Below are 23,350 nucleotides of genomic sequence, written 5' to 3'. Positions count from 1 at the left end.
GTATTATGTAGGAACACTAAAACATGGGGAGCAATACACTGATTATTTTGCTCTGGGCAGAACACTTCATTTGTACACACCACTCAAATTTTCTTTATCAGAAATGACAAATATCTGAAGACATAGACTGCAACACCTGATGAGAATATGACTAGAGCAGTGAAAGCCTGAAAAATCATAATGTTTTAGGAATGACATTTTCTGCATGGACTGTTATTAATTTTATTTATTTATTTAAGATTGTGATTTTGGCTATTGTGCCTTCCTCCAGTACCAGTCCACTATTAAGTGAGTCCATGATTGTTGATTCCTGCTAAGAGGGCATCATCCTCATCTTAATCATACTTACATACTTCATTTCATATGAGTGGAAACAAGATTTCTAATCATCTATATAAAAGGGCATAGCACTCAATCCTATCAAATTCACATCAATACTGCACTCATATTTATTACTGTATGAGAACAAGGTGTAACATTTTGACAATTTCTAAGATATTGAAAGGATTGTGGACACAAGTAAACCGGAAATAATCAAGAATCATAATTACATTGTTTTCTAATACTGACTGTTCATTTTGTAGGCTTTTCTTCCTCATAATTTTATTTTTGTCTCTTACAACCTCAATTCAGCTTATCCTTCTGCTGCTTGGTGCCCATATTACTGCTGAGTAAGTTATAATCTTTGCGCACTTCAATGGCATATTTCAAATCAGAAAATATGTAATAGCTTTTTGTAATTTGTCCATACATTATGTGAGGGCTATTCAGAAAGTAACTTACATTTCAGAATAAAAAAAATCAAATGAAACACATATTATAATATACATTTGAAAGCCAAACTATTCAGCTATTTTTCAACGTAATCTCTATATATAGTACGACATCACAACGATTCACTTTGTTGTTAATTCCATCATAGAATCTTGCCTACTGAGGGTTCAACCATGCATGAATGGTTGCATGCAGTTTCTCATCATTGCTGAAGTGCCGTGTTGCGACCCAGGTCCTCATGTGTGGAAACAAGTGAAAATCACTCAGATGAAGGTCCAAACTGAACTGTGAATGACCATCATGCTCCCATAACAAAACCATCCAAGATCTGTTGAGTTCAAATGGTTGTGTATAGTTATTCATTGTCACAGATGGAAAGAAAAATCTTTTAATGCAATTTTCCTCAATGCTTGTTTTGTATCACTCTCCTCCAGTTTTTTTAATGTTTCACAATTTTTTTCCATATCTTTACACTGATTTTCTCTACCAGTTCAGCCTTGACAATGCTTGGCTTATCACTTCGTGCTTCCCTGAAAACACTAGTGTGCCACTGTTAAACATGATGCACCATTGTCTCACTCTGGCTTCACTAATTATATCATTTCCATACATCGTACAAAGTTCCTGATACATTCCAATCGGTTTTATTGGCAAATAAAAAACTAATCACTGATCGCACTTCATAACTTGCAGGATTTTCTACTGCAACACACATTTTAAACATTCACAGTGAACAAAGTAGAGGCAACATGCACCACAAACAATCACATGATACATAATGATTCAGTAGATGCCCCGAAACTAAGATGGGGACACTAGCACCTTCTCTCATTGAGCAGCAGAAAAACTTAAATTACTTTCTGAACAGCCCTTGTATAACAATTACTAATTTTCAAACTATGAGACTGGCAAGACTAATATAGCGATCTATACATCCATATAAAGGTCTTTAGTCAAGCTCACAAAAAATTTATTTCATGAAAATGTGAACACACACTACAACTTTCAAAATTTACAATAAGAAGAACACACACACAAAAAAAATACATACATGCAAAAAGTAACAGAACAGTACAAAAGACTCAGACTTTCATGTTTATAACAACAATAATTATGTGAAATATTCAACAAAATAAAATTCACAATTTCAACACGAAATACGTCTACAATAAATCAGTTAACAACCAAAACCTTTGCACAGCAAGAATATCATACATACAATGGCAATATCATTACATATAATAAGCATTAATTCCACATACAGTACATCAACATACGTTTTACGTATCAGCTTACTTTCAAGTGTTGTACACCATGTGTATAAATTTATCACACACAAACAAACAAACACAAACACACACACACACACACACACACACACACACACACACACACACACAGAGAGAGAGACAGAGAGAGAGAGAGAGAGAGAGAGAAGGTGGTGGGGGGGGGCGGGGGGCGCTTTTTCTTTTTATAACAATTTAGCAACGTTATACAATGTGGCACTCACCATCTTTTTGAGTTTTACATTGTAAATACTGGATTTATACATTGACACTGAAACTTATAATGTCCATTCACAGCTATTATACTGCTCTTGTAAAAACCAGAGCAGGGATTCTTTTCCCGAGGAAATCAATATAATACAGAAGAGCAAATTAAACTGCAATGTAAGTTATACTACATTTCACATTCCACATATGTAAGACATTCCTATTACATATGTAACAATTTATATTTAGTAAATTAATAGCTTTACAGAGACGTAATTCAATATAACATATTTACTACACATATCACATTTAATAAACATGCACACATTCAAGTGTGCACACACACACACACACACACACACACACAGAGTGAATATGTTGAATGTCTGCATTTAAACCAAGAGCTGGCCAGTTTGCAGTTATCGTATGCTTGCGTACAGGTTCAGAACTGATTTATTTTCCTGTGAACAGAAATGAGAGTTCATAAGTATTGTATGTAATAATATGATTCTGGTGAGTAACAAGCATTTTTGAACAAAAGCTGATACTTATCTACTGCTACTTAAAGAAAAAGCAAGCATTACATAACAGGAATTACCTACACACACGCACTTGGACAGATGTCCTACAATAGTACTGTTATAAATAATTAAGACAGGAATACGTCACATGGAAAAGATGGCACATGGCATTACAGTTACATAACTAGCAATACTAGCACCTTAATGGCATATGTAAATATGAGTCATATGACCTCACAGTATCACTGTAATGGTAATATACTGCTACATAATATCACAAAATAATATTTTTATTTATTTTATAATATCAAGTAAGTCTATACCGGAGCTTTTAGGCAACAGATATTTGCCTTGTAAGTCCTTTCCTGTATATAGTTGTGCAAATTTAAAATTTAATACTATGAACTGAGATCCCACAAACATAAAACATAAAGTAATTTGCAAGAATTATTATATTACCAGATACAAAAATGAAATGCCAAGAACACTTCATTCACAAGATATTCTATAGAAAAATATTGTTCTGCTTGGCAGGACTAGCAAAATGATGGGATTAATATGCAGAAGTATGATATTTAGGATCATGATGCCTAAATCAAACACAAAAGTTTTCAGAAATTGTCAACTTATGACAATAGTGTGTTCATGTGATAGTTTAAAATCACAAATAAAATTAGTGTGTAATTGACTTATTCCTGCCTTTTCCTTATGTAAACAACATTTCATATAAAAACACTCTAACATTATCTCATGTGTCATAATGACAAACAGAGAGAAATAAGTACACTGATAACTACAATAAATTAAGATACTGATGGGGACTCTCATTGGTGATACAGATAAAGCAATGACAGGAATAAAATACATAAAAATGAAATAAAGGAAGAAATATCACCAAGCACTCTAGAAAAAAATTTCAATGTGAAGAAGTAACAACATGCTGAGGAATAATTAAGTACAGGTGATTACTCAACACCAAGCTTAAGGATGGAGATATATTCTCATATGTTGTAACAGTTCTAACGCATGATATCTATCTCTATCCTCATTTGCTACAGACAAGGCATTCAAATGTATAGAAAATGCACAGAGCTAAGAAGAGTAAGCAGCTCCATGTGAATGGTAGAATAGATGGCAATTAGAAAGAATTGTAAGTATATACAGTAAGAGAAACTGACAATTATGGAGTCCTAAATCAATGAGTAACTTACAGTGGCCAGTAAATGTAGCTAATGGGAGAGAATTAAAATGAAATCTTGTATGCATTCCATTGCGAATTTCGCAGAAAATAAGAATAATTATGAATGAATAACAATGAATTTAAAAGAGCTTGCTAAATGATACAATTATGCAATGAAGAAATATACACAGGGCAGTGAGGTTTTTTGATAGACTGTGCAGCTGCAAGGTAATACTATGGGATAGCTGGAAGAAAAAAGAAAAAAAAGAAAGAAAGAAAAGAGAGTTGTACGGATAAATCCACGATACAATTAGTCCGAAAATCAGTGATATTTGGAAGCTTTAAGATGAACACAGTTACATCAATTCTTGCAAAAGAGAATCAGAAAATTTTTATTCTGTATTTGTGGCAAGCAGCTAGCAAACAAGCCAACCGATAGTAGAACTGAAAGGTTCACTTGTGAGTTGCATGTGCAAAACTAAGAGACCACAACTGACAGGTTCACACTTGTTCATGGCCAGTTTACAACAGTAACTTTTTATTAATGTTATTAGTGTTATCATCATCATCATTACTAATTTTATCAGAGAACATTCAAAGTGATAGGCTTAACTTCTAGTGACTGCGAGTGATGGTACTACTCAAGCAGTGCTTGGAAAGAGATGTGAAATGTTTAAAACATGATATTTAGAGTACTGAAGTTCCTCTTGAATGATCTGTTATCAGCATTATGTGTAACTGGGCATAGCTCTGAGTTTTTTTATTTGTTTCTTGAGACCATTAGTGCCAACAGTCTTGCCACAGTGCTAACACTGGTTCCCGAGAAATCACCAAAGTTAAAGGCTGTCGGGTTAGCTGGCACTTGGATGGGAGACCATCCAGGTCTGCAGAGTGCTGTTGGCAAGCGGAGTGCCATCAGACCTCGTGGGGCCAATTGAGGGGCTACTTGATTGAGAAGTAGCAGCTCCAGCTACTAAAACTGACAACGGCTGGTAGAGCAGTGTGCTGACCACATGCCCCTCCACATCCACATCAAGTGACCCCAACTGGCTGAAGATGACATGGTGGTCAGTCAGTACCACTGGGCCTTCTGAGGCATGTTCGGATGGAGTTTAGTTTGAGACCATTAGCGATTGTTCACAGTTAACAGGATATTTGCTGGCATATTTTAATTTAATGAAAGCTACAAAATTATGCAGTGTAAGGTGACACTTAATTCAATTATGGAACAGTATAAAATGAACAATAAAAGGTTATATGTCTAAAACAGCAGTATAGTTGAGCACATTGCAGGAGAACTAGGCTATACTGCTACCAGCAGATGATCAGGCATGTCAGTTGCTGGGTTTTATGTATGGATGTGGAGAAAGCTATTTACTGCAAGGTTTATTATATGGCACATTCAGAAGCTCCAAATCAATTATGTTTACAAGTATGAGTTAAACTGAAAGAGAAAAAGTAAAGTGTTCACTTAACCATGGGTCCATATCATGATGTCACCAGGAAAGCATTCTACAAAGAGCTCTTGAAGGAGCTAAGACATGAAGAGTTACCCTAAAACCTTTTTTTCCGATTTACTATATATCATTTTCTCAGTAATGAAGTGTATGTTCAAAAGATGAAAATAGTTAAGCTAATCAATGTGATGTTGTTACCTGTGTTTAAATTATATTTTAATAAAAATTATGTAAATACAAAGGTAGGTGAATATAATTCACACAAGGCAGAAAAATAACACCAACAATTAATCAACAATAAGAGAGATAAAAAAGCAGTGAGAGACTTGTCCAATACACATACGGCAGCTGTTTTCTTAAGAACAAGTTAGAATGTTTTTGGTGACGTGTTGAACACATGGGCAACAAGGACATAACAGAAGAACTGGACTTCCTAATTTTTGGATAACTGTATCATTTGTGACTTATAAAATTTGTACAGGGAATAAAGACGTGAAGAGACTTTGTCAACTTGTTCTCTTTTTCTCTCTTCTTCATTTGAGATCCTGCAAGTCATGTAATGGGGTGGACTGAAAGTAGTAAGTAACTGCCATGCAGTCTCTCTGTGTAGAACTTGTAAAATACTACTAGATAGGAATATTATACTTAGATGATGCATTTTTCTTCTGGTATTATACTGTTTACTTTGCACAGCAATCAAAGAATTATAATTCTAGAACTCTAATTTAAAATAAATAAATAAAATTAGAAAAAGAAAATAACAAAAAATGTGAGTTATTTATTACTTTGCGACGATTCTGAACAACTCGTTACCTCCAGAATAACAGGAATTGTGGTAATGATTTAGTGTAAGCTCTGATGTTACACAGCTGAATACAAAAGTAAAGCAAACAACCATCATTATCTTGATTTTTTTACTCCACAGTTCTATAATTGGGAGCCCTGCAGTGTACACAGGGGACACCCTTGGCCACTCACTATCTCCTGAACTGGAGGATTGTTTAACTGTTATGTTCATGATGTGGATCCATGGTGAAACTTTTCAACTTAACTCATTCCTTGAATGTAACTGTCCTGGTGCTTCTTGGAATCCCAAACAATTATTGCCACTGTGATTTTTAGTATCAAACAGACTGTATTCCAAAACATTCATACACATACAACCCAACAACAATCTCCACTTTTACACCCGCCATCTGTTGCACATCAAATGTTCCCTGTTTAATAACATCTGTCTTCAGGGCATGCAGTTCTGTTCCAGCTGTGATGACCTCTATAAGTACAATTGCATCCTTACCAAAGCTTTCACGTTTCAAATCTACCTGATGACGAATCTGTCAAAACTCCATCCTACGCCACACAGAGCAGTTTTGTGCTGCCCGCCCCATCTCTGCAACATTATTATTACAACTTACAATACTCAAAGTTACCTCCTCACTGTAGGAATCAGAATCAGACTTTCTTATCTAGAATGGAAAACTTCAAATCTTTCTATTTAAATGAATGATGGCTCGTCAACACTATGGTTATAGAGTAGTACATGTGCTTACTACATAAGCTTAATATAAGTGACACAATACTACAAATTTATGATCAAATTGTAACAGCAAGATACAGTAGCCCTTTAAATGATCACATCATTCACGAATTCTTTCAATGAACAGTGATAAAACTGTAACAGTACACCACATGGTATTCTTCATTTAGCTTAGTTATTCAAAGTGTACTACCAAACTGTTACAAGTCACCACTAAGAAATAATGTAGTGACTGCATACTGAATTGTGTTCCTATACCTACAACTGAGTAATTATAAAAGCTGACCCAAACACTGTCAATTTTCAATAACTACCATAACTGGTGTGTTTGAAATAATATATCACCACCCAAACTTTAGAGCTGGCTGTCACACAGCAAAGCCAACAAATAAATATGGTGGAAAGTTCTTGCAGAATGTAAGAATTTAGGAGTAAAGGTAACAACTCATCAAATAGTAGAAGTGTTGAGTCATCAACAGGTACACAAAAAAAGGAAAATAGCAAAGTTTTCATTCTTTTTTTATGTACTTGCCAATGACTCAAAGCTTCCACTATTTGGTAAGTTAACTGATAGCAGAACAGGTCAGAAAACAACAACCTCAGTGAATGCTATAGCATGCTAATTATTTCAAACTGAAAAAGCAGATAAATGGTGTTTTGGAGAAGAAAAATATGCCATCCACTTAATGCAGTTTCATACACTCCCCCCCCCCCCCCCCCCCCCGCTCTCGCTCTCTCTCTCTCTCTCTCTCTCTCTCTCTCTCTCTCTCTCTCTGTGTGTGTGTGTGTGTGTGTGTGTGTGTGTGTGTGTGTGTGTGTGTGTGAGAGAGAGAGAGAGAGAGAGAGGAGGGGAGGGGGGGGGGAGGCAGGGAGATTGGTGGGGGTTTTGGGAGGGATAGAAAATCATATTGATCTACAATATTTCGCACAGAGCAACTGAGACTTTGTCTCTCTTGTCTGATTCATAGTCACAGAGATTATGGATGACTTTGTGGAAGTCATGTATCTAACGGTACTTTGTTCAAAAATTAATCAGTGAAATGACCTCCATAGGGGATTCCATTACCAGGAATACAAACCAATCATTAGGTGCCTGGGTGGACAAATACAGAAGCGATAAATCACAGTTATACATTTCACATGTACACTCCTGGAAATGGAAAAAAGAACACATTGACACCGGTGTGTCAGACCCACCATACTTGCTCCGGACACTGCGAGAGGGCTGTACAAGCAATGATCACACGCACGGCACAGCGGACACACCAGGAACCGTGGTGTTGGCCGCCGAATGGCGCTAGATGCGCAGCATTTGTGCACCGCCGCCGTCAGTGTCAGCCAGTTTGCCGTGGCATACGGAGCTCCATCGCAGTCTTTAACACTGGTAGCATGCCGCGACAGTGTGGACGGGAACCGTATTGCAGTTGACGGACTTTGAGCGAGGGCGTATAGTGGGCATGCAGGAGGCTGGGTGGACGTACCGCCGACTTACTCAACACGTGAGGCGTGAGGTCTCCACAGTACATCGATGTTGTCGCCAGTGGTCGGCGGAAGGTGCATGTGCCCGTCGACCTGGGACCGGACCGCAGCGACGCACGGATGCACGCCAAGACCGTAGGATCCTACGCAGTGCCGTAGGGGACCGCACCGCCCCTTCCCAGCAAATTAGGGACACTGTTGCTCCTGGGGTATCGGCGAGGACCATTCGCAACCGTCTCCATGAAGCTGGGCTACGGTCCCGCACACCGTTAGGCCGTCTTCCGCTCACGCCCCAACATCGTGCAGCCCGCCTCCAGTGGTGTCGCGACAGGCGTGAATGGAGGGACGAATGGAGACGTGTCGTCTTCAGCGATGAGAGTCGCTTCTGCCTTGGTGCCAATGATGGTCATATGCGTGTTTGGCGCCGTGCAGGTGAGCGCCACAATCAGGACTGCATACAACCGAGGCACACAGGGCCAACACCCGGCATCATGGTGTGGGGAGCGATCTCCTACACTGGCCGTACACCACTGGTGATCGTCGAGGGGACACTGAATAGTGCACGGTACATCCAAACCGTCATCGAACCCATCGTTCTACCATTCCTAGACCGGCAAGGGAACTTGCTGTTCCAACAGGACAATGCACGTCCGCATGTATCCCGTGCCACCCAAAGTGCTCTAGAAGGTGTAAGTCAACTACCCTGGCCAGCAAGATCTCCGGATCTGTCCCCCATTGAGCATGTTTGGGACTGGATGAAGCGTCGTCTCACGCGGTCTGCACGTCCAGCACGAACGCTGGTCCAACTGAGGCGCCAGGTGGAAATGGCATGGCAAGCCGTTCCACAGGACTACATCCAGCATCTCTACGATCGTCTCCATGGGAGAATAGCAGCCTGCATTGCTGCGAAAGGTGGATATACACTGTACTAGTGCCGACATTGTGCATGCTCTGTTGCCTGTGTCTATGTGCCTGTGGTTCTGTCAGTGTGATCATGTGATGTATCTGACCCCAGGAATGTGTCAATAAAGTTTCCCCTTCCTGGGACAATGAATTCACGGTGTTCTTATTTCAATTTCCAGGAGTGTATATGGGTTGTTATTACTGTTGTTGTTGTTCTTCGAATAACTTAATGTAACAATTATCATACTGAGTGACAGGTCAGTGTGTGCCAAGTTACTAAGTGAAAAACATGTATTTAGTTAATTTCTGATACATCTGCATTATGTCATCTCAAGTGTTGCGCTACCAACAGTTCAACTGTTTCAAATGAATTCCTTGTGATCTGTGTTTTATGAACCACTGCCACAGATATTTCATACAAAGACTGTAAATTAAACACAAATTATCATTATGTCAGAAACAACAACTGCTTTGGCAATATGTTGGCAATCTGCCACTCTATCTCGGTTTTGAAGCCTCCGGACAGATTTTGCAAGAGAATCACAAAATAAAACCTATTTTCTGACTTCCTGCGCATATTCATAAGCTGTATCATCCTTAGCAAAAGAAGAAGGTTTTATTCATTTCTTTTTTATCATCGCTCCATTCACATAAAGAGACAACTTAGATTATGGTTAATTTTAAACTGCATAGCTTACTTCAGTGCAATTTCAGGTCAAAAACAAAAATTTACTGCTAGCAATTGTTTCAGTTGAGTCATGGCGAGTCTTTGTTATAAATATTAAGGTCATATACTACTAAATTTAATGACAATAAAATTCATTCTTGCCTCTTTAAATAAGTGACTACTAGGCATAACACAAAACATTTATAAGCAGCGCAAGATTTAAAACCTGGTATCTCCGTTACTTTCTATCTTCCACATTTTGTTATTTACTTCCAATCACTAACCTCCTTCACCTTCTTTATGAATACGCAATATCCATGGTTCTACTCTTGTTTTAATCACTTTCATAATACAGCTGAGATAACATCCTTCAGATCTGAAATAAATTGATAAAGTGGAGCAGCTCCTGGCCAATTTAATGCACTTGAGTCTGTAATGAAGCCTACCATTTTATTTAAGTTTATATACCCCAAGTGATTATGTAAGCATTTCAAGTGAAGAGAAAATACTATACTTTATGACTAATTTCGCTTCAGTTGGAGTGTTGTTTGGTTGGTTTAAAGGAGGGAGGAAAGGGACAAAACTGCGAGGTCATCGGTCCCTTGTGCCTAGTAAAATAAAGGGAAAGAAGAAAAGAAAGGAGACATACAGCACAATAACAGGAGAATGAAAGAACCAGAAGAACGACAGGAGGACAACCAACACTACTGTGGACAAAACGGGAGAAGAAAACCACAGAGAGAAGCAAGAAACAGGTAGAAGGGATAAAAACAAGAGAACAGATGCCCACGGCTGGCCGACCACGAGAATAAAAAGGAAAAGCCAGCCACTCTGTGACACACTAAAACCTCCAGCCTAAAAGCATTACAGTGGAGAACACAAAAGGACAAAGGACATGCGCTAAAACTTATATAGAATCATAAAACCCACCGTCACATATAAAATGTAAAACTAAATTAGCTCATGAGGCGTTGTCAGCTAAAATTAATGGCAACGAGTCCAGTAACGGAAGAGTCCGTCACAGGGCAGCCAAAGGAGGACAGCTCACCAAGATAGGGGCCACTGTCAGCCGGGTGCCGCACCTACACTGAGGTGGGTCATCATTGCGCAGGTGGTAGCCATGTGTCACCCAAGCGCGGCCAATGTGGAGCTGACAGAGAACCACACAGTCCCTACAAGAGGCCCTCATGGAGGTCCTCCACACTTTCGTAGTCTCCTTACTGGCATGCAGTTTGTTGTGCATACTGAGGTTATGCCATTCTGCCTCCCAAAGCCACAAAACCTTGTGGCGTAGTACTGAACGCAGGTCAGTTGCAGAGAAGCTGATCTCCATAAGTAATTTCCGCATAGCCTGTTTGGCCAACCCATCAGCAAGTTTGTTGCCTGGGATTCCGACAGGACATGGGGTCTAGACAAACACCACTGAACAACTGGACCGTTCCAGGGCATAGATGGACTCCTGGATGGTCGCTACCACAGGATGATGAGGGTAGCACTGGTTAATAGCTTGTAGGCTGCTCAAGGAGTCAGCACACAGAAGAAACGACTCCCCAGGGCATGATCAGATGTGTTCAAGAGCACGAGATATAGCCACCAGCTCGGCAGTGAAAACACTGCAGCCATCAGGCAAGGAATGCTGTTCAATATGACCTACATGGACATACGCAAAGCCGACGGAATCATCAGCCATCGAGCCGTCAGTGTAAACCACTTCATGGCCTCGGTATATGTCAAGAACTGAGAGGAAGTGGCAGCAGAGAGCTTTTTTTTTTTTTTTTTTTTTGTTTGTGGTTTTAGGGCGCAAAACTTCTATGGTCATTAGCGCCCAAACTACAGCAGAGAGCTGCGGGGTTAACTGAGTCCTTGGGGCCTTGTGAAAGTTCCAGGCGAAGCCACGGCCTAGGTGTACATCATGGAGGTGTACTTGAATAGGCCTCAACTATATGTGGTAAAGGCAAGGACTCCAGTTTGGAAAGAAGGGATCAGACACAAACTGCAATTGGAAGTCCTGACCTGGGCCACCAGTGCGGGAGATGAACCGCCATGGGTGGGGAAAGGAGACAGTAATTCGGATGCGCAGGAGGAGAACTACGAACGTGTGCAACGTAACTGGCCAGCAGTTGTTCACGCCTAAACTGCAATGGAGGGACCCTGGCCTCCGCCAGGACGTTGGTCACCACACTCGTCCTAAAAGCTCCTGTCGCTAGGTGAATGCCACAGTGGTGCACTGGGTCGAGTAAACGCAATGCTGAGGGCGCACTGAACCATAATCCAGACTCCCATAGTCAAGGCAGGATTGAACAAGGACTCTGTAGAGATGAAACAGCGCAGAGCAATCTGCACCCCAGTTGGCACTGCCCAGGCAGCGGAGGGCACTGAGGTGCTGGCAGCACTTCCGCTTAAGCTGACGAATCCATGTCAATCAGGCATCAAAAACCAGTGCTAAAAATCGACATGTCTCCACTACAGTGAGTGGATCGTCATGAAGGTAAAGTTCTGGTTCCGGATGAATGACACGACATCAACAGAAGTGCATAACACACGACTTTGTGGCCGAAAACTGGAAACTGTGGGCTAGAGCCCATGACTGTGCCTTGTGGAGGGCTCCCTGGAGGCGCCGCTCAGCAACACCAGTACTGGTGGAGCAGTACAAAATGTGGAAGTCATCTGCATAGAGAGAAGGTGAGACGGATGGCCCTAAAGCTGCTGCTAGACCATGTCCACTAAAAATAGTGATACACCCAATACAGGAACAGGAGAAGTGAATCCCACAGACACAGTTTCAGTGAAAGATGACACCTTGAACTTGTTTGTTAGAGGAATTAGCATAACATTGAATCCTCCCTGGTCCCTATTTACGATAATGGGGTCCCACAGGGCAAACATGAGAACAGCTTCAACAAGAAAGAGAAAGGCCTCAAGGTAAACAGATCCTGGCTTCATGTGCTGCAGCGAACGACCATTGCAGGTAGCAAGAGAACCGCACCCGAAATGACCACAGAGAAGCCCTAGGATGTTGGCGCACAGGTACATATAGACAGTAGCTGTGAGCTTGGATCCAATTCACCACCTGTGATGAAGGGTGAAACTTTGACAATGCCAGTCATTTGTGCTGGCGAAATGTCAGCTGGAAATCGAACCCAGGTCCCGTTGCATGGCATTCCATCGTGCTGACCACTCAGTTATCGACACAGACAGGAAGAACACACAAAACGTGATGAGATACCTCTTACAACAGATGTAGAGTTCTCCAAATGAAGGTCAAATTTTCAATTTCTTGTACTCATTACCAAGATAGAAGGATAAGCTCAACTGTTCAAATAGTATTGTTCCCATTATTCAGTGAAATGGAAATGGATTCAAGACATTTGCAAAGGATTTGAAGTTCTTTCACAGGAAAGACTCTTATGCTTGTGCTTCCATGAGATACATTTAAGAAATACTGACATGCCTATGCTAAGTGGCTACAGCCAGCTCAAACCGCACACTGAATTACAAGCAGTTTATCAGAATGTGTGTCACTTAAAATGTCAGTGGTCTTTAAATATGCCATTGTATAACAGTAATAGACATAAACTCTGAAACTTTCTCTATCCTGTGGGGAGCGTTCAGTGCACTGTATGTTTGGACACATTTCTATTCTGACCAGCATTAAAGTCTGATGTTAGTTCCACCACAGATCAGCACCTGTCTTGTTTTATTGGTCTGCCCAGCCTATGATTTCCGACATCTGTAATGAAAGTTGGTGGTGGTGGTGAAGATAACACAACACCCAGTCAGAAAAATCATCAGACGATCATCGGCCGAAGAACCCGAGACAGAAGCCTACAGGCAGAACAATGATACTCCTTGGGCATCATGGAGCCTCGAACGAACTCCACAAGACCCATGGATGTCCACATGAACATTCCCCAGAGCTTAATGGAGCTGTTGCCAGCTTGTTTCCGTACCATCCCACAGTACAGCTGTCAAGGAGCCCTGGAAGATAATGGATTTGTATCCTCCCATTGGTATGATGAAGAAGGTATCAGGATTCATCAGCCACAGCTCCAACGTCAAGTCCCGATGGTCACATGATCATTTCAGTCATAGTTGCCTATGTCCTGGTGTTAACACTGGGACATGCATGTGCCGTCGGCTGTGGAGGCCCATCGTTAGGAGCGAAAGGTTTTTACCGGGTTTGAGCACCGGAATGATGGAGCTCTCCCACTATTGCAATGGAAAGACGGCATCGCACCAAATCCAGGTGAAGACGACGAGGAGATGTCTTTTGTAGTCAGATAAGAGATGTTTAATCATCTGACTGTGGATCCGATCTGGCCCAGGAGCAGTGTTGGGGCAATGTGCAAGGGCACTGAGGAGCTCCCACTCTGTAAATGGGGCATTATAGGATTCACTGTGGTGTGTAGTGAACGAGAGGACTTTCCCTTCCAGCCGCCATTTGAGAGTGCAAAAGGCTGGAGGGTGATTGTCCGATGCAGAGGCTCGAGCGTAGTGCTCAGCAAAGTGCTGGGCATTCACAATTTCGTCGGGAAATAACATGCCGTTCATGTTAACACCAAGAACACCTGTTGGGGTCTGGTGCCCGAAAACATGTTTGATCCTTGCCCAGACTTGGGAAAGTGATGTATGGCACCCAATGGTCGAGACGTATCTCTCGCAACACTCCTGCTTTCATCGTCTGATAAGTTAGCACGGAGCTGTTTAAAGGCTATGAGGTAATCCAGGGAAGGGTGCCACTTACGCCACTGTAGAGATCATCAACGATCCTTAATTGCTTCAGCGACTTCCGGTGACCACCAAGGGGCTGCCTTACGCCGGGACACCGTAAAGAGCGAAGGATCGCGTTTTCTGCTGCAGAAAGGATTGTTGTAGTCACCTCCTCAACCATCACATCGATCTTCCCATGTGGGGGAGAGTCAACAGTAACAGCAGAGGTGAAAGTTTCCCAATCTGCCTTGTTTAAAGCCCATCTGGGGAGGTGCCATGGGCATGATGCCAGGGCAGTGACAGGAAGATGGGGAAGTGGTCACTACCACACAGGTTGTCATGTGCTCTCCAGTGGATAGATGGTAGAAGTCCTGGGCTGCAAATTAAATAAATGGCCAAGTAACTACCATGAGCCACACTGAAATGTGTGGCGGCCCCAGTATGTACGAGGCAGAGGTCAAACTGAGACAGTAAAGTTTCGACGTCTCTGCCTCAGCCAAAAAGCATGGTGCCACCCTACATGGGACTATGGGCATTAAAATCTCCCAAAAGTAGGAAAAGTTTAGGGAGTTGATCAATCAGAGCAGCTAATACATTCAGGGGTACTGCACCACCTGGAGGAAGATTTACATTACAGACAATGATTTCCTGTGTCGTCATTCTGGCAGCCACAGTTTCAAGAGGGGTTTGAAGGGGCACAGTTTCACTACAGACTGACATTAGGACATAAATGCAAACTCCACCTGACACTCGATTATAGTCACTACGGTTCCTGTAATATCCCTTATAGCTGCCGGGGGCAAGGGTCCGCATTGCTGGGAACCAGGTTTCCTGGAGGGCAATGCAGAAGGCAGGAGCAAAAGCTTAACAGTTGCCATAGCTCAGCCAGGTGGTGGAGAAAACCGCCACAATGCCACTGGAAGATGACTTCATCATAAGACTGGGAAAGCATGGAACATTCAATGAGGCAGTTTATGCCTCAGGGTCATCTGCTGCCACCAACTTATTGCCAGAGCTGTCTATATCCATTGTGTCTGAGGGTCCGGCGAGATCTAGGCCCTCAGTGGACGCCAGAATCTCTACCTCATCCGCAGATGGAGAGCTTGTAGGTAGCGGTGGTGTGGGTGCCACTGCAATTCCCTTGGTCTTGGGGATCTTCTTTTTGGATTTCTCTCACTGCTCCTTGGTTTCCTTGGCTAGGAGGACTTCACTGATTCAGTCTCCAGGACTGAGGATGAGCATGTAGCCCTACGACCAGGTGCTTTTGGGCTCTTCAGCATCTGGCGGGTGTCATCTTTCCCACTAGCAGAAACCTGGGAAGGGAGTGACCCAAGGGACCCCTTCCTAGCGAGAGGAGCTGAAGACGACTTACACTTCTCTGGTGCAGAAGTGGGGACTGATGTGCCTGATGGTTGTGGGGGTGTTACTCCTGAAGTAGGTGGTGCACAAGCAACAGGGAGGGACGTGCCCCCCACTATCAAGGGGGCAGGTGTAGTCTTCCAGCTCTGAGAGGTGACTGGGGTTGACGGAGCTGATGGGGCTAGAGCTGCTGTAGCGGCAGCATAAGATGATGTCATACGTACAGGATGTAGGTGTTCAAATTTCCTCTTAGCCTCAGCGTAGGTCAGTCAGTCCAGGGTCTTGTACTCCATGATTTTCCTTTCTTTCTGCAGAATCCTGCAGTCAGGCGAGCAAGGAGAATGATGCTCTTTGCAGTTGACACAGATGGGAGGTGGGGCACATGGAGTATTGGGATGTGATGGGCGTCCGCAATCTCGACCTGTGACGCTGGAGTTACAGCGGGAAGACGTATGGCCGAACTTCCAGTGTTTAAAGCACTGCATTGGGGGAGGGATATAGTGCTTTACATCACACCGGTAGACCATCACCTTGAGCTTCTCGGGCAATGTACCACCCTCGAAGGCTGAGATGAAGGCACCGGTGGCAACCTGATTACCCCTCGGACCCCGGTGTACACACCTAACGAAATGTACACCTCGCCACTCTAAATTGGCGCATAGCTCATTGTCAGACTGCAAAAGAAGGTCCCTGTGAAATATGATACCCTGGACCATATTTAAGCTCTTATGGGGCGTGACTGTCACAGAAACATCCCCAAGCTTGTCACAAGCGAGTAACGCCCATGACTGAGCAGAGGATGCTGTTTTGATCAAGAGTGACCCTGATTTCATTTTGGACAAGCCCTCCACCTTCCCAAATTTGTCCTCTAAATGCTGGGGCTTCATTGTCATGAAAGATTCTCCATCCCCTCCCATGGTGTGGCCAGGGAGGGGAATGATTTGGGGTCGTACTTCTGTGTGTTGAATTGAGCCCGTGAACTTTTAGAGACTGCTGGTGTTTGACGACCAGCCAGAGATGATGTTCTATGCTTCATCACGTATCATCTGCCCTGATGCCACTCACTCCGACCAGGGGCCCTCCGCGCAGGTGCCACCCAGCCGCAGCAAAGGCCACCTGACAGGATGACCAGTGCCAGGAGTCCCGATGCCCCAGGGTGATGGGCATCTACTCCTCAGCATACATGGGGAGTTAACGATGCAGGCCTCAGTAGAGCAATCCCTGTGTGGTCAGGAGGCTACAACCAACAGGGTACATGGTGGCACCACCACAATGGACTGGCTACCGTGCTGGATATCAGGTGCAACCCAGCAAACAAGTCTATTATCATAACGTAGAAAACGATACTGCACAGTTGATGGAAAAATACGCACCCAGGAGGGTGACCTTGCCCAACAGTTGGAGAATGAGCTGAAGTGCAGATCCATGTTGACGAAGGATGCGATAGGTCTCAGCACATGATGGACATGTAATGGCAGTTGTGGGGAAGGTGGATAGTCGTCTTCGGTTCATTGGTAGAATTTTGGGAAGATGTGGTTCATCTGTAAAGGAGGCAGCTTATAAAACACTAATACGATCTATTCCTGAGTACTGCTTGAGCGTTTGGGATCCCTATCAGGTCGGATCGAGGGAGGACATAGAAGCAATTCAGAGGTGGGCTGCTAGATTTGTTACTGGTAGGTTTGATCATCACAGGAGTGTTACGGAAATGCTTCAGGAACTCAGGTGGCAGTCTCTAGAGGAAAGGAGGCGTTCTTTTCGTGAATCGCTACTGAGAAAATTTAGAGAACCAGCATTTGAGGCTGACTGCAGTACAATTTTACTGACGCCAACTTACATTTCGCGGAAAGACCACAAATATAAGATAAGGGAGATTAGGGCTCGTACAGAGGCATATAGGCAGTCATTTTTCCCTCGTTCTGTTTGGGAGGGGAACAGGGAGAGAAGATGCTGGTTGTGGTACGAGGTACCCTCCGCCATGCACCGTATGGTGGATTGTGGAGTATGTATGTAGATGTAGATGACGCACCATGTAAGGCGCCCTTGTCTTGCTCTTCGGGAAAAATTTTGAAAAATGGCGGTCAAACCCCACAGGGGACCATCACATAAAGGCCGAAAAGTGCGAGACTCCTTTTCGTCACCTCTTATGACAGGCAGGAATACCTCGGGCCTATTCTAACCCCCGGACCTGCAGGGGGGAGTTGGAGTGTGCCATATCTTTTACTTATCAGTTGTGTTAATACGAAGGTAACAGCTTCACTGAGGTCTGCCGAGAGATATTTCTTCAAAAAGGAGATGTAGTAAAGTTATGGCCTTGTTTTCCAAGTCACGTAATTTGAGCGTAGAGAGAGTTATCAATGTGCAGAACTAAATGGCATCATGATTGTTCACAACAACAATTATCTGTCTCCTGGTGATAAAATGAACTCATTTTGATCTCACATTAAGTGATATATGTGCATTACGAACTAGGTTATCTCATTATTTGAAATCAGTAGTGTAATAATTTTCTGAACTGTGTGAGGAACAAATCAGAAATAAGTATTTTTCCCTGCAGTTCACAATGCTTACAAAACAGGGTTAAGCAACTGTGATAATCAACTTACTAAACACATTTATAAATTGGCCTCCCCCATAACATTCCGATGGTCATATGGACATATCCAGCAGTGGCAGGCCCTGTAGACCACACGCGATTCCATGAACTGCCTCCAGTCCTTTATGTGTTATGCCCACTTCCTCCAGGTGTCTTCAGTCTCCAGGGCTGCCCGGTCCTTCGTCAGGTCATTCATCAACTGCTCCCTCGGTTGTCCTAAGGGGCGTCTGGTGTTTAATTTCCTCTCAAATGCTTTTTTTGCCTTTCTTCTGGCATACAGACTACAGGACCAGCCCACTTGATTCTTTTGCTTTTCAGCTTCTGCAGTATTGTTGGTTGTTGCATCAAGAGGTAGATTTCCTCATTCCTGCTCCTTCTCCACTCTCCTTTATCTAAGATTGGTCCCCATATCTTCCTCATTACTTCCCTTTCAAATACTAACAATTTTTCCTTTTCGTGTTTTCTCATGCTCTAGGTTTCTCACTGTACATTACTGCTGGACATATCACTGTGTTACAGAAGACTCTCATCTCAGTATTCACTGATATAGATTTTGGGCTGAGCATCTCCCTGAGGGTACAATGCATTTCATTCCCATTGCTGTTCTTTCTTTGTCAATTTCTATGAAGTTGCTACTGGTAAACCAAGGCCTCAAGCATCTGAATTGGTGAACTCTCTCGAACCTCATGCCATCAATCTCAAGAAAATCTTCTGCTCTTGTCTTCCTCCTAATTGCACGAACTCTGTTTTGTCTCGATTCACTTTTAGCCCAATCTTCTTCTGTTTGTAGTTGTCCATTTTTGATACATTTCTTTCAATTCATGGATTGGTTCACTTAGTAGTACTATATCATCTGCATACATGAGATGATTGAAATTACCATACTTCTGTAATCCAACACATTCCTGTTGCCTACATTCACTTATTACTTTCTCTAAGATGACACCGAACAGAACACATGAGAGGGCATCCCATTGTCTGAGACCTGTCTCAATTCTGAACTTTTCTGATGCGACCCCTTGGAAACACGCAGCTGCCCCTGATCCATTCATTAAACCTTGCAGGTGGGGCAACCACAGCCATGAGTATTCATCTTGGGTATCAGTAATCACTTCAGCTGTATTTTTGTCCTTTATTACTGTACCACTACCAGTTTTGTCGCATTAAAGCCACATCTTCAGGTGACATATGATCAAAACATTAGAGTGGAAAAGCTTGGAATCTGAAGCTGAAGAAACTAAAACTTGTGCCAAATGACATCCTGGTCAGCTTTGATGTTGTTTCTTTGTTTACTAAAGTGCCACTCAGGGAATCTCTGTAGCACATCAATTCCATCTTGCCCCAAGACATCACAATGCTCTTTCATGCATGTCTCACCATGAGCTATTTCACATGGAATGGCAACGTCTACAAACAGCTGGAAGGCATCGCCATGGATAGTCCTCTTAGTCCAATGGTGGCCAACTTCTTTATGGAACACTTCAAAGCACAGGCACTGCACTTGGCACCTTGTAAACCTAAAGTGTGGTATATATACGTCGATGATACCTTCGTTGTGTGGAGCCATGGGGAAGAACAGCTCGGTGACTTCCTAAGACACTTGAACAGTCCCCATGTCAACATAAAATTTACTACGGTAGTAGGTAAGGACAAAAAACTACCTTTTTTTAGATGTGCTAGTAACAAGAGATGATGGAAACATGGGACACAGCGTGTATCGAAAACCAACACACATGGACTGATACCCGCACAAATTGTCACCACCCGAGCCAGAAAAAAGGCATGATTAAGACACCCGTAATGTGTGCATGATGAATATGTGAGCCACAGCATCTCACACGTGAAATACAACACTTGGAAAGTGTTCTGAGGAGCAACAGGTACTCCACAAGTGATATTAGAAGTACACCAGAGCCAGACACTCGGCAAAGTGAGAAATCAGAAAAAGATATGTCGGGTACGGCCTTTCTGCCAAGCATTCCCAGAGTTACGGACAGAATCAGCCATATATTGTGCAAACACGGCGTAAAGACTATTTACAAACTGACAAATAAAATCAAAGAGTGTCTCAGATCGGCAGACGAGAAAAGGGACCCACCTGCAATGCCAGGAATATGCCGCATACCATGCATATGTGGAAAAGTTTATATTGGAATGACTGGACAATCGATCAACACCACGATTACAGAACATAAACGACATTGCAGGTTGGGGCTTGTGGAGAAATCGGCTGTGGCAGAGCACACGCTGTGTGAGACTGACCACGCAGTAAAATTCACTGAAATGGAAGTTTTGGCTGTAGAGAAGAACTATCACACCTGCTTGTGCAAACACGGTGTAAAAACTATTTACAAACCGACAAAGAAATTCAATGGGTGTCTCAGATCGGCAGACGAGAAAAGGGACCCACCTGCAATGCCAGGAATATGCCGCATACCATGCACATGTGGAAAAGTTTATGTTGGAATGACTGGATGATCGATCAACACCAGTATTACAGAACATAAACGACATTGCAGGTTGGGGCAGGTGGAGAAATCGGCTGTGGCAGAGCACACGCTGTGTGAGACTGACCATGCAGTAAAATTCACTGACATGGAAGTTTTGGCTGTAGAGAAGAACTATCACACCTGCTTGTTCAGAGAAGCTGTAGAAATACACAAACATGAGAACAGCTTCAACAAGAAAGAGAAAGGCCTCAAGGTAAACAGATCCTGGCTTCATGTGCTGCAGCGAACGACCATTGCAGGTAGCAAGAGAACCGCACCCGAAATGACCACGGAGAAGCCCTAGGATGTTGGCGCACAGGTACATATAGACAGTAGCTGTGAGCTTGGGTCCAGTTCACCACCTGTGATGAAGGGTGAAACTTTGACAATGCCAGTCATTTGTGCTGGCGAAATGTCAGAAAAATCATCAGACGATCATCGGCCGAAGAACCCGAGACAGAAGCCTACAGGCAGAACAATGATACTCCTTGGGCATCATGGAGCCTCACACGAACTCCACAAGACCCATGGATGTCCACATGAACATTCCCCAGAGCTTAATGGAGCTGTTGCCAGCTTGTTTCCGTCCCGTCCCACAGTACAGCTGTCAAGGAGCCCTGGAAGATAATGGATTTGCATCCTCCCATTGGTATGATGAAGAAGGTATCAGGATTCATCAGCCACAGCTCCAATGTCCAGTCCCGATGGTCACATGGTCATTTCAGTCATAGTTGCCTATGTCCTGGTGTTAACACTGGGACATGCATGTGCCGTCGGCTGTGGAGGCCCATCGTTAGGAGCGTTCAGTGCACTGTATGTTTGGACACATTTCTATTCTGACCAGCATTAAAGTCTGATGTTAGTTCCACCACAGATCAGCACCTGTCTTGTTTTATCGGTCTGCCCAGCCTATGATTTCCGACATCTGTAATGAAAGTTGGCCACCCAACCCCACAATGTCTGGACATGGTTTCACCATGTGCTGAAGACAATCACCACAGCACTAATCAAACACTTGAGGAGTTGGGCAGTTTCCGAAATGCTTCTGCCAAGCCTCCGGGCCATCACAACCTTCAAACTCAGATAGACTGTGCACCTTCCACATTCTACACACAGACAGCACTCTCACTGATACTACATGCACTGTGCATGTGTCTGACAAGCAGCCATTCCTTTACAGATGACGCTGCTGTCACCTGGACAGGTTTATATCGATAGCAGGTCGGTGGTCATAATGGTTTGGTTGTTCAGTGTATGTCTAGAGTATGGACTTCATACATCATAAGGTGAGGACTGCTGAATGTTTAAACAAACACTTTGATGGGATTGCATCATACTGAATTTTCTGCATTCAGGGAGATCAAAACCTGGCAACACAGCTGAGATAAGGAGCTACTACAGCAGGTTTTGCATCATCACCCCAATTATAATCAACATGCCATCTGTCTGCAACACTGACAGTTCTTGGAAAATTATTAAAGCAACTGTTCAAAGTCCGGGAATTGAAACATGTTGCGCAAAATGCATCAAAAGGTTGAATGAAGATGATCCTGATGGTCAACTGCAGTTTGTTGAAGAGTGCCTCACCAAGTTGAAAGTGGATCCACAGTTGGAACAGAGTGCTGTGTGGATTGATGAAGCTAAATTTCACCTGTCTGATAGTGTAAACTGGCGTAAATGTGTTTACTACAATGACTCAAACTCAAATTGGTAGCCAAGTTTGATGGTAAAAGCCTTGGCCTCCCAGTCCAAGTAATAGAGATCAGAAATGAGCTCCACATACTCACTTTAAACTCACCAGCAGGTACTATGATGACACACACTTTACATTCAAAGACTCAACTCATGAGTCTCCACCACTGTCAATTTATAACCGTAAACTCATCACTTGAGTCCTGTCAGGTACAAATGACTCTACCTGCATAGAGAGGAGAGAGGGCACACAAGTTCACACGTATAATCAAGGTCTTGCAGCACTGCCCCAACATTAGCTATCATTGGACTTAACAATTATTATGCAAGGTGATTCTTATTAATGTTTAAAAGCTCATGAAGTCATTTAGATGACGCCAAGACAAGTAATTTAATATACAACATGAGGCCACAAGCATCGGTAAATACACCAAAAGTAGATGACGAATGTTAAACCTGTGACATCACCAGATGATGTACCTCGTCACATGTT

At 42.9% G+C, this 23,350-nt stretch overlaps 1 protein-coding gene across 3 annotated transcripts in view; it reads right to left on the bottom strand.

Annotated features, from left to right (window-relative positions):
• Positions 1 to 511: 511 nt before the first annotated feature.
• LOC124721749 (fizzy-related protein homolog) overlaps positions 512 to 23,350 on the bottom strand; it is a 123,778-nt gene continuing 100,939 nt past the window's right edge. For 2 of the 3 annotated variants that reach the window (XM_047246851.1, XM_047246852.1), the window contains exon 11: positions 512 to 2,728. In XM_047246851.1, the coding sequence (XP_047102807.1) occupies positions 2,687 to 2,728 (42 nt within the window). In that variant the 3' untranslated portion in view covers positions 512 to 2,686. The remainder of the gene's footprint in view (positions 2,729 to 23,350) is intronic. The other variant, XR_007006386.1, reaches the window with a different exon arrangement.

This window comes from Schistocerca piceifrons, chromosome X, assembly GCF_021461385.2.
Source record: "Schistocerca piceifrons isolate TAMUIC-IGC-003096 chromosome X, iqSchPice1.1, whole genome shotgun sequence".
Taxonomy (NCBI): domain Eukaryota; kingdom Metazoa; phylum Arthropoda; class Insecta; order Orthoptera; family Acrididae; genus Schistocerca; species Schistocerca piceifrons.
Note: the sequence above shows the minus strand (reverse complement) of the source record. Positions and strands in the feature narration are given on the sequence as shown.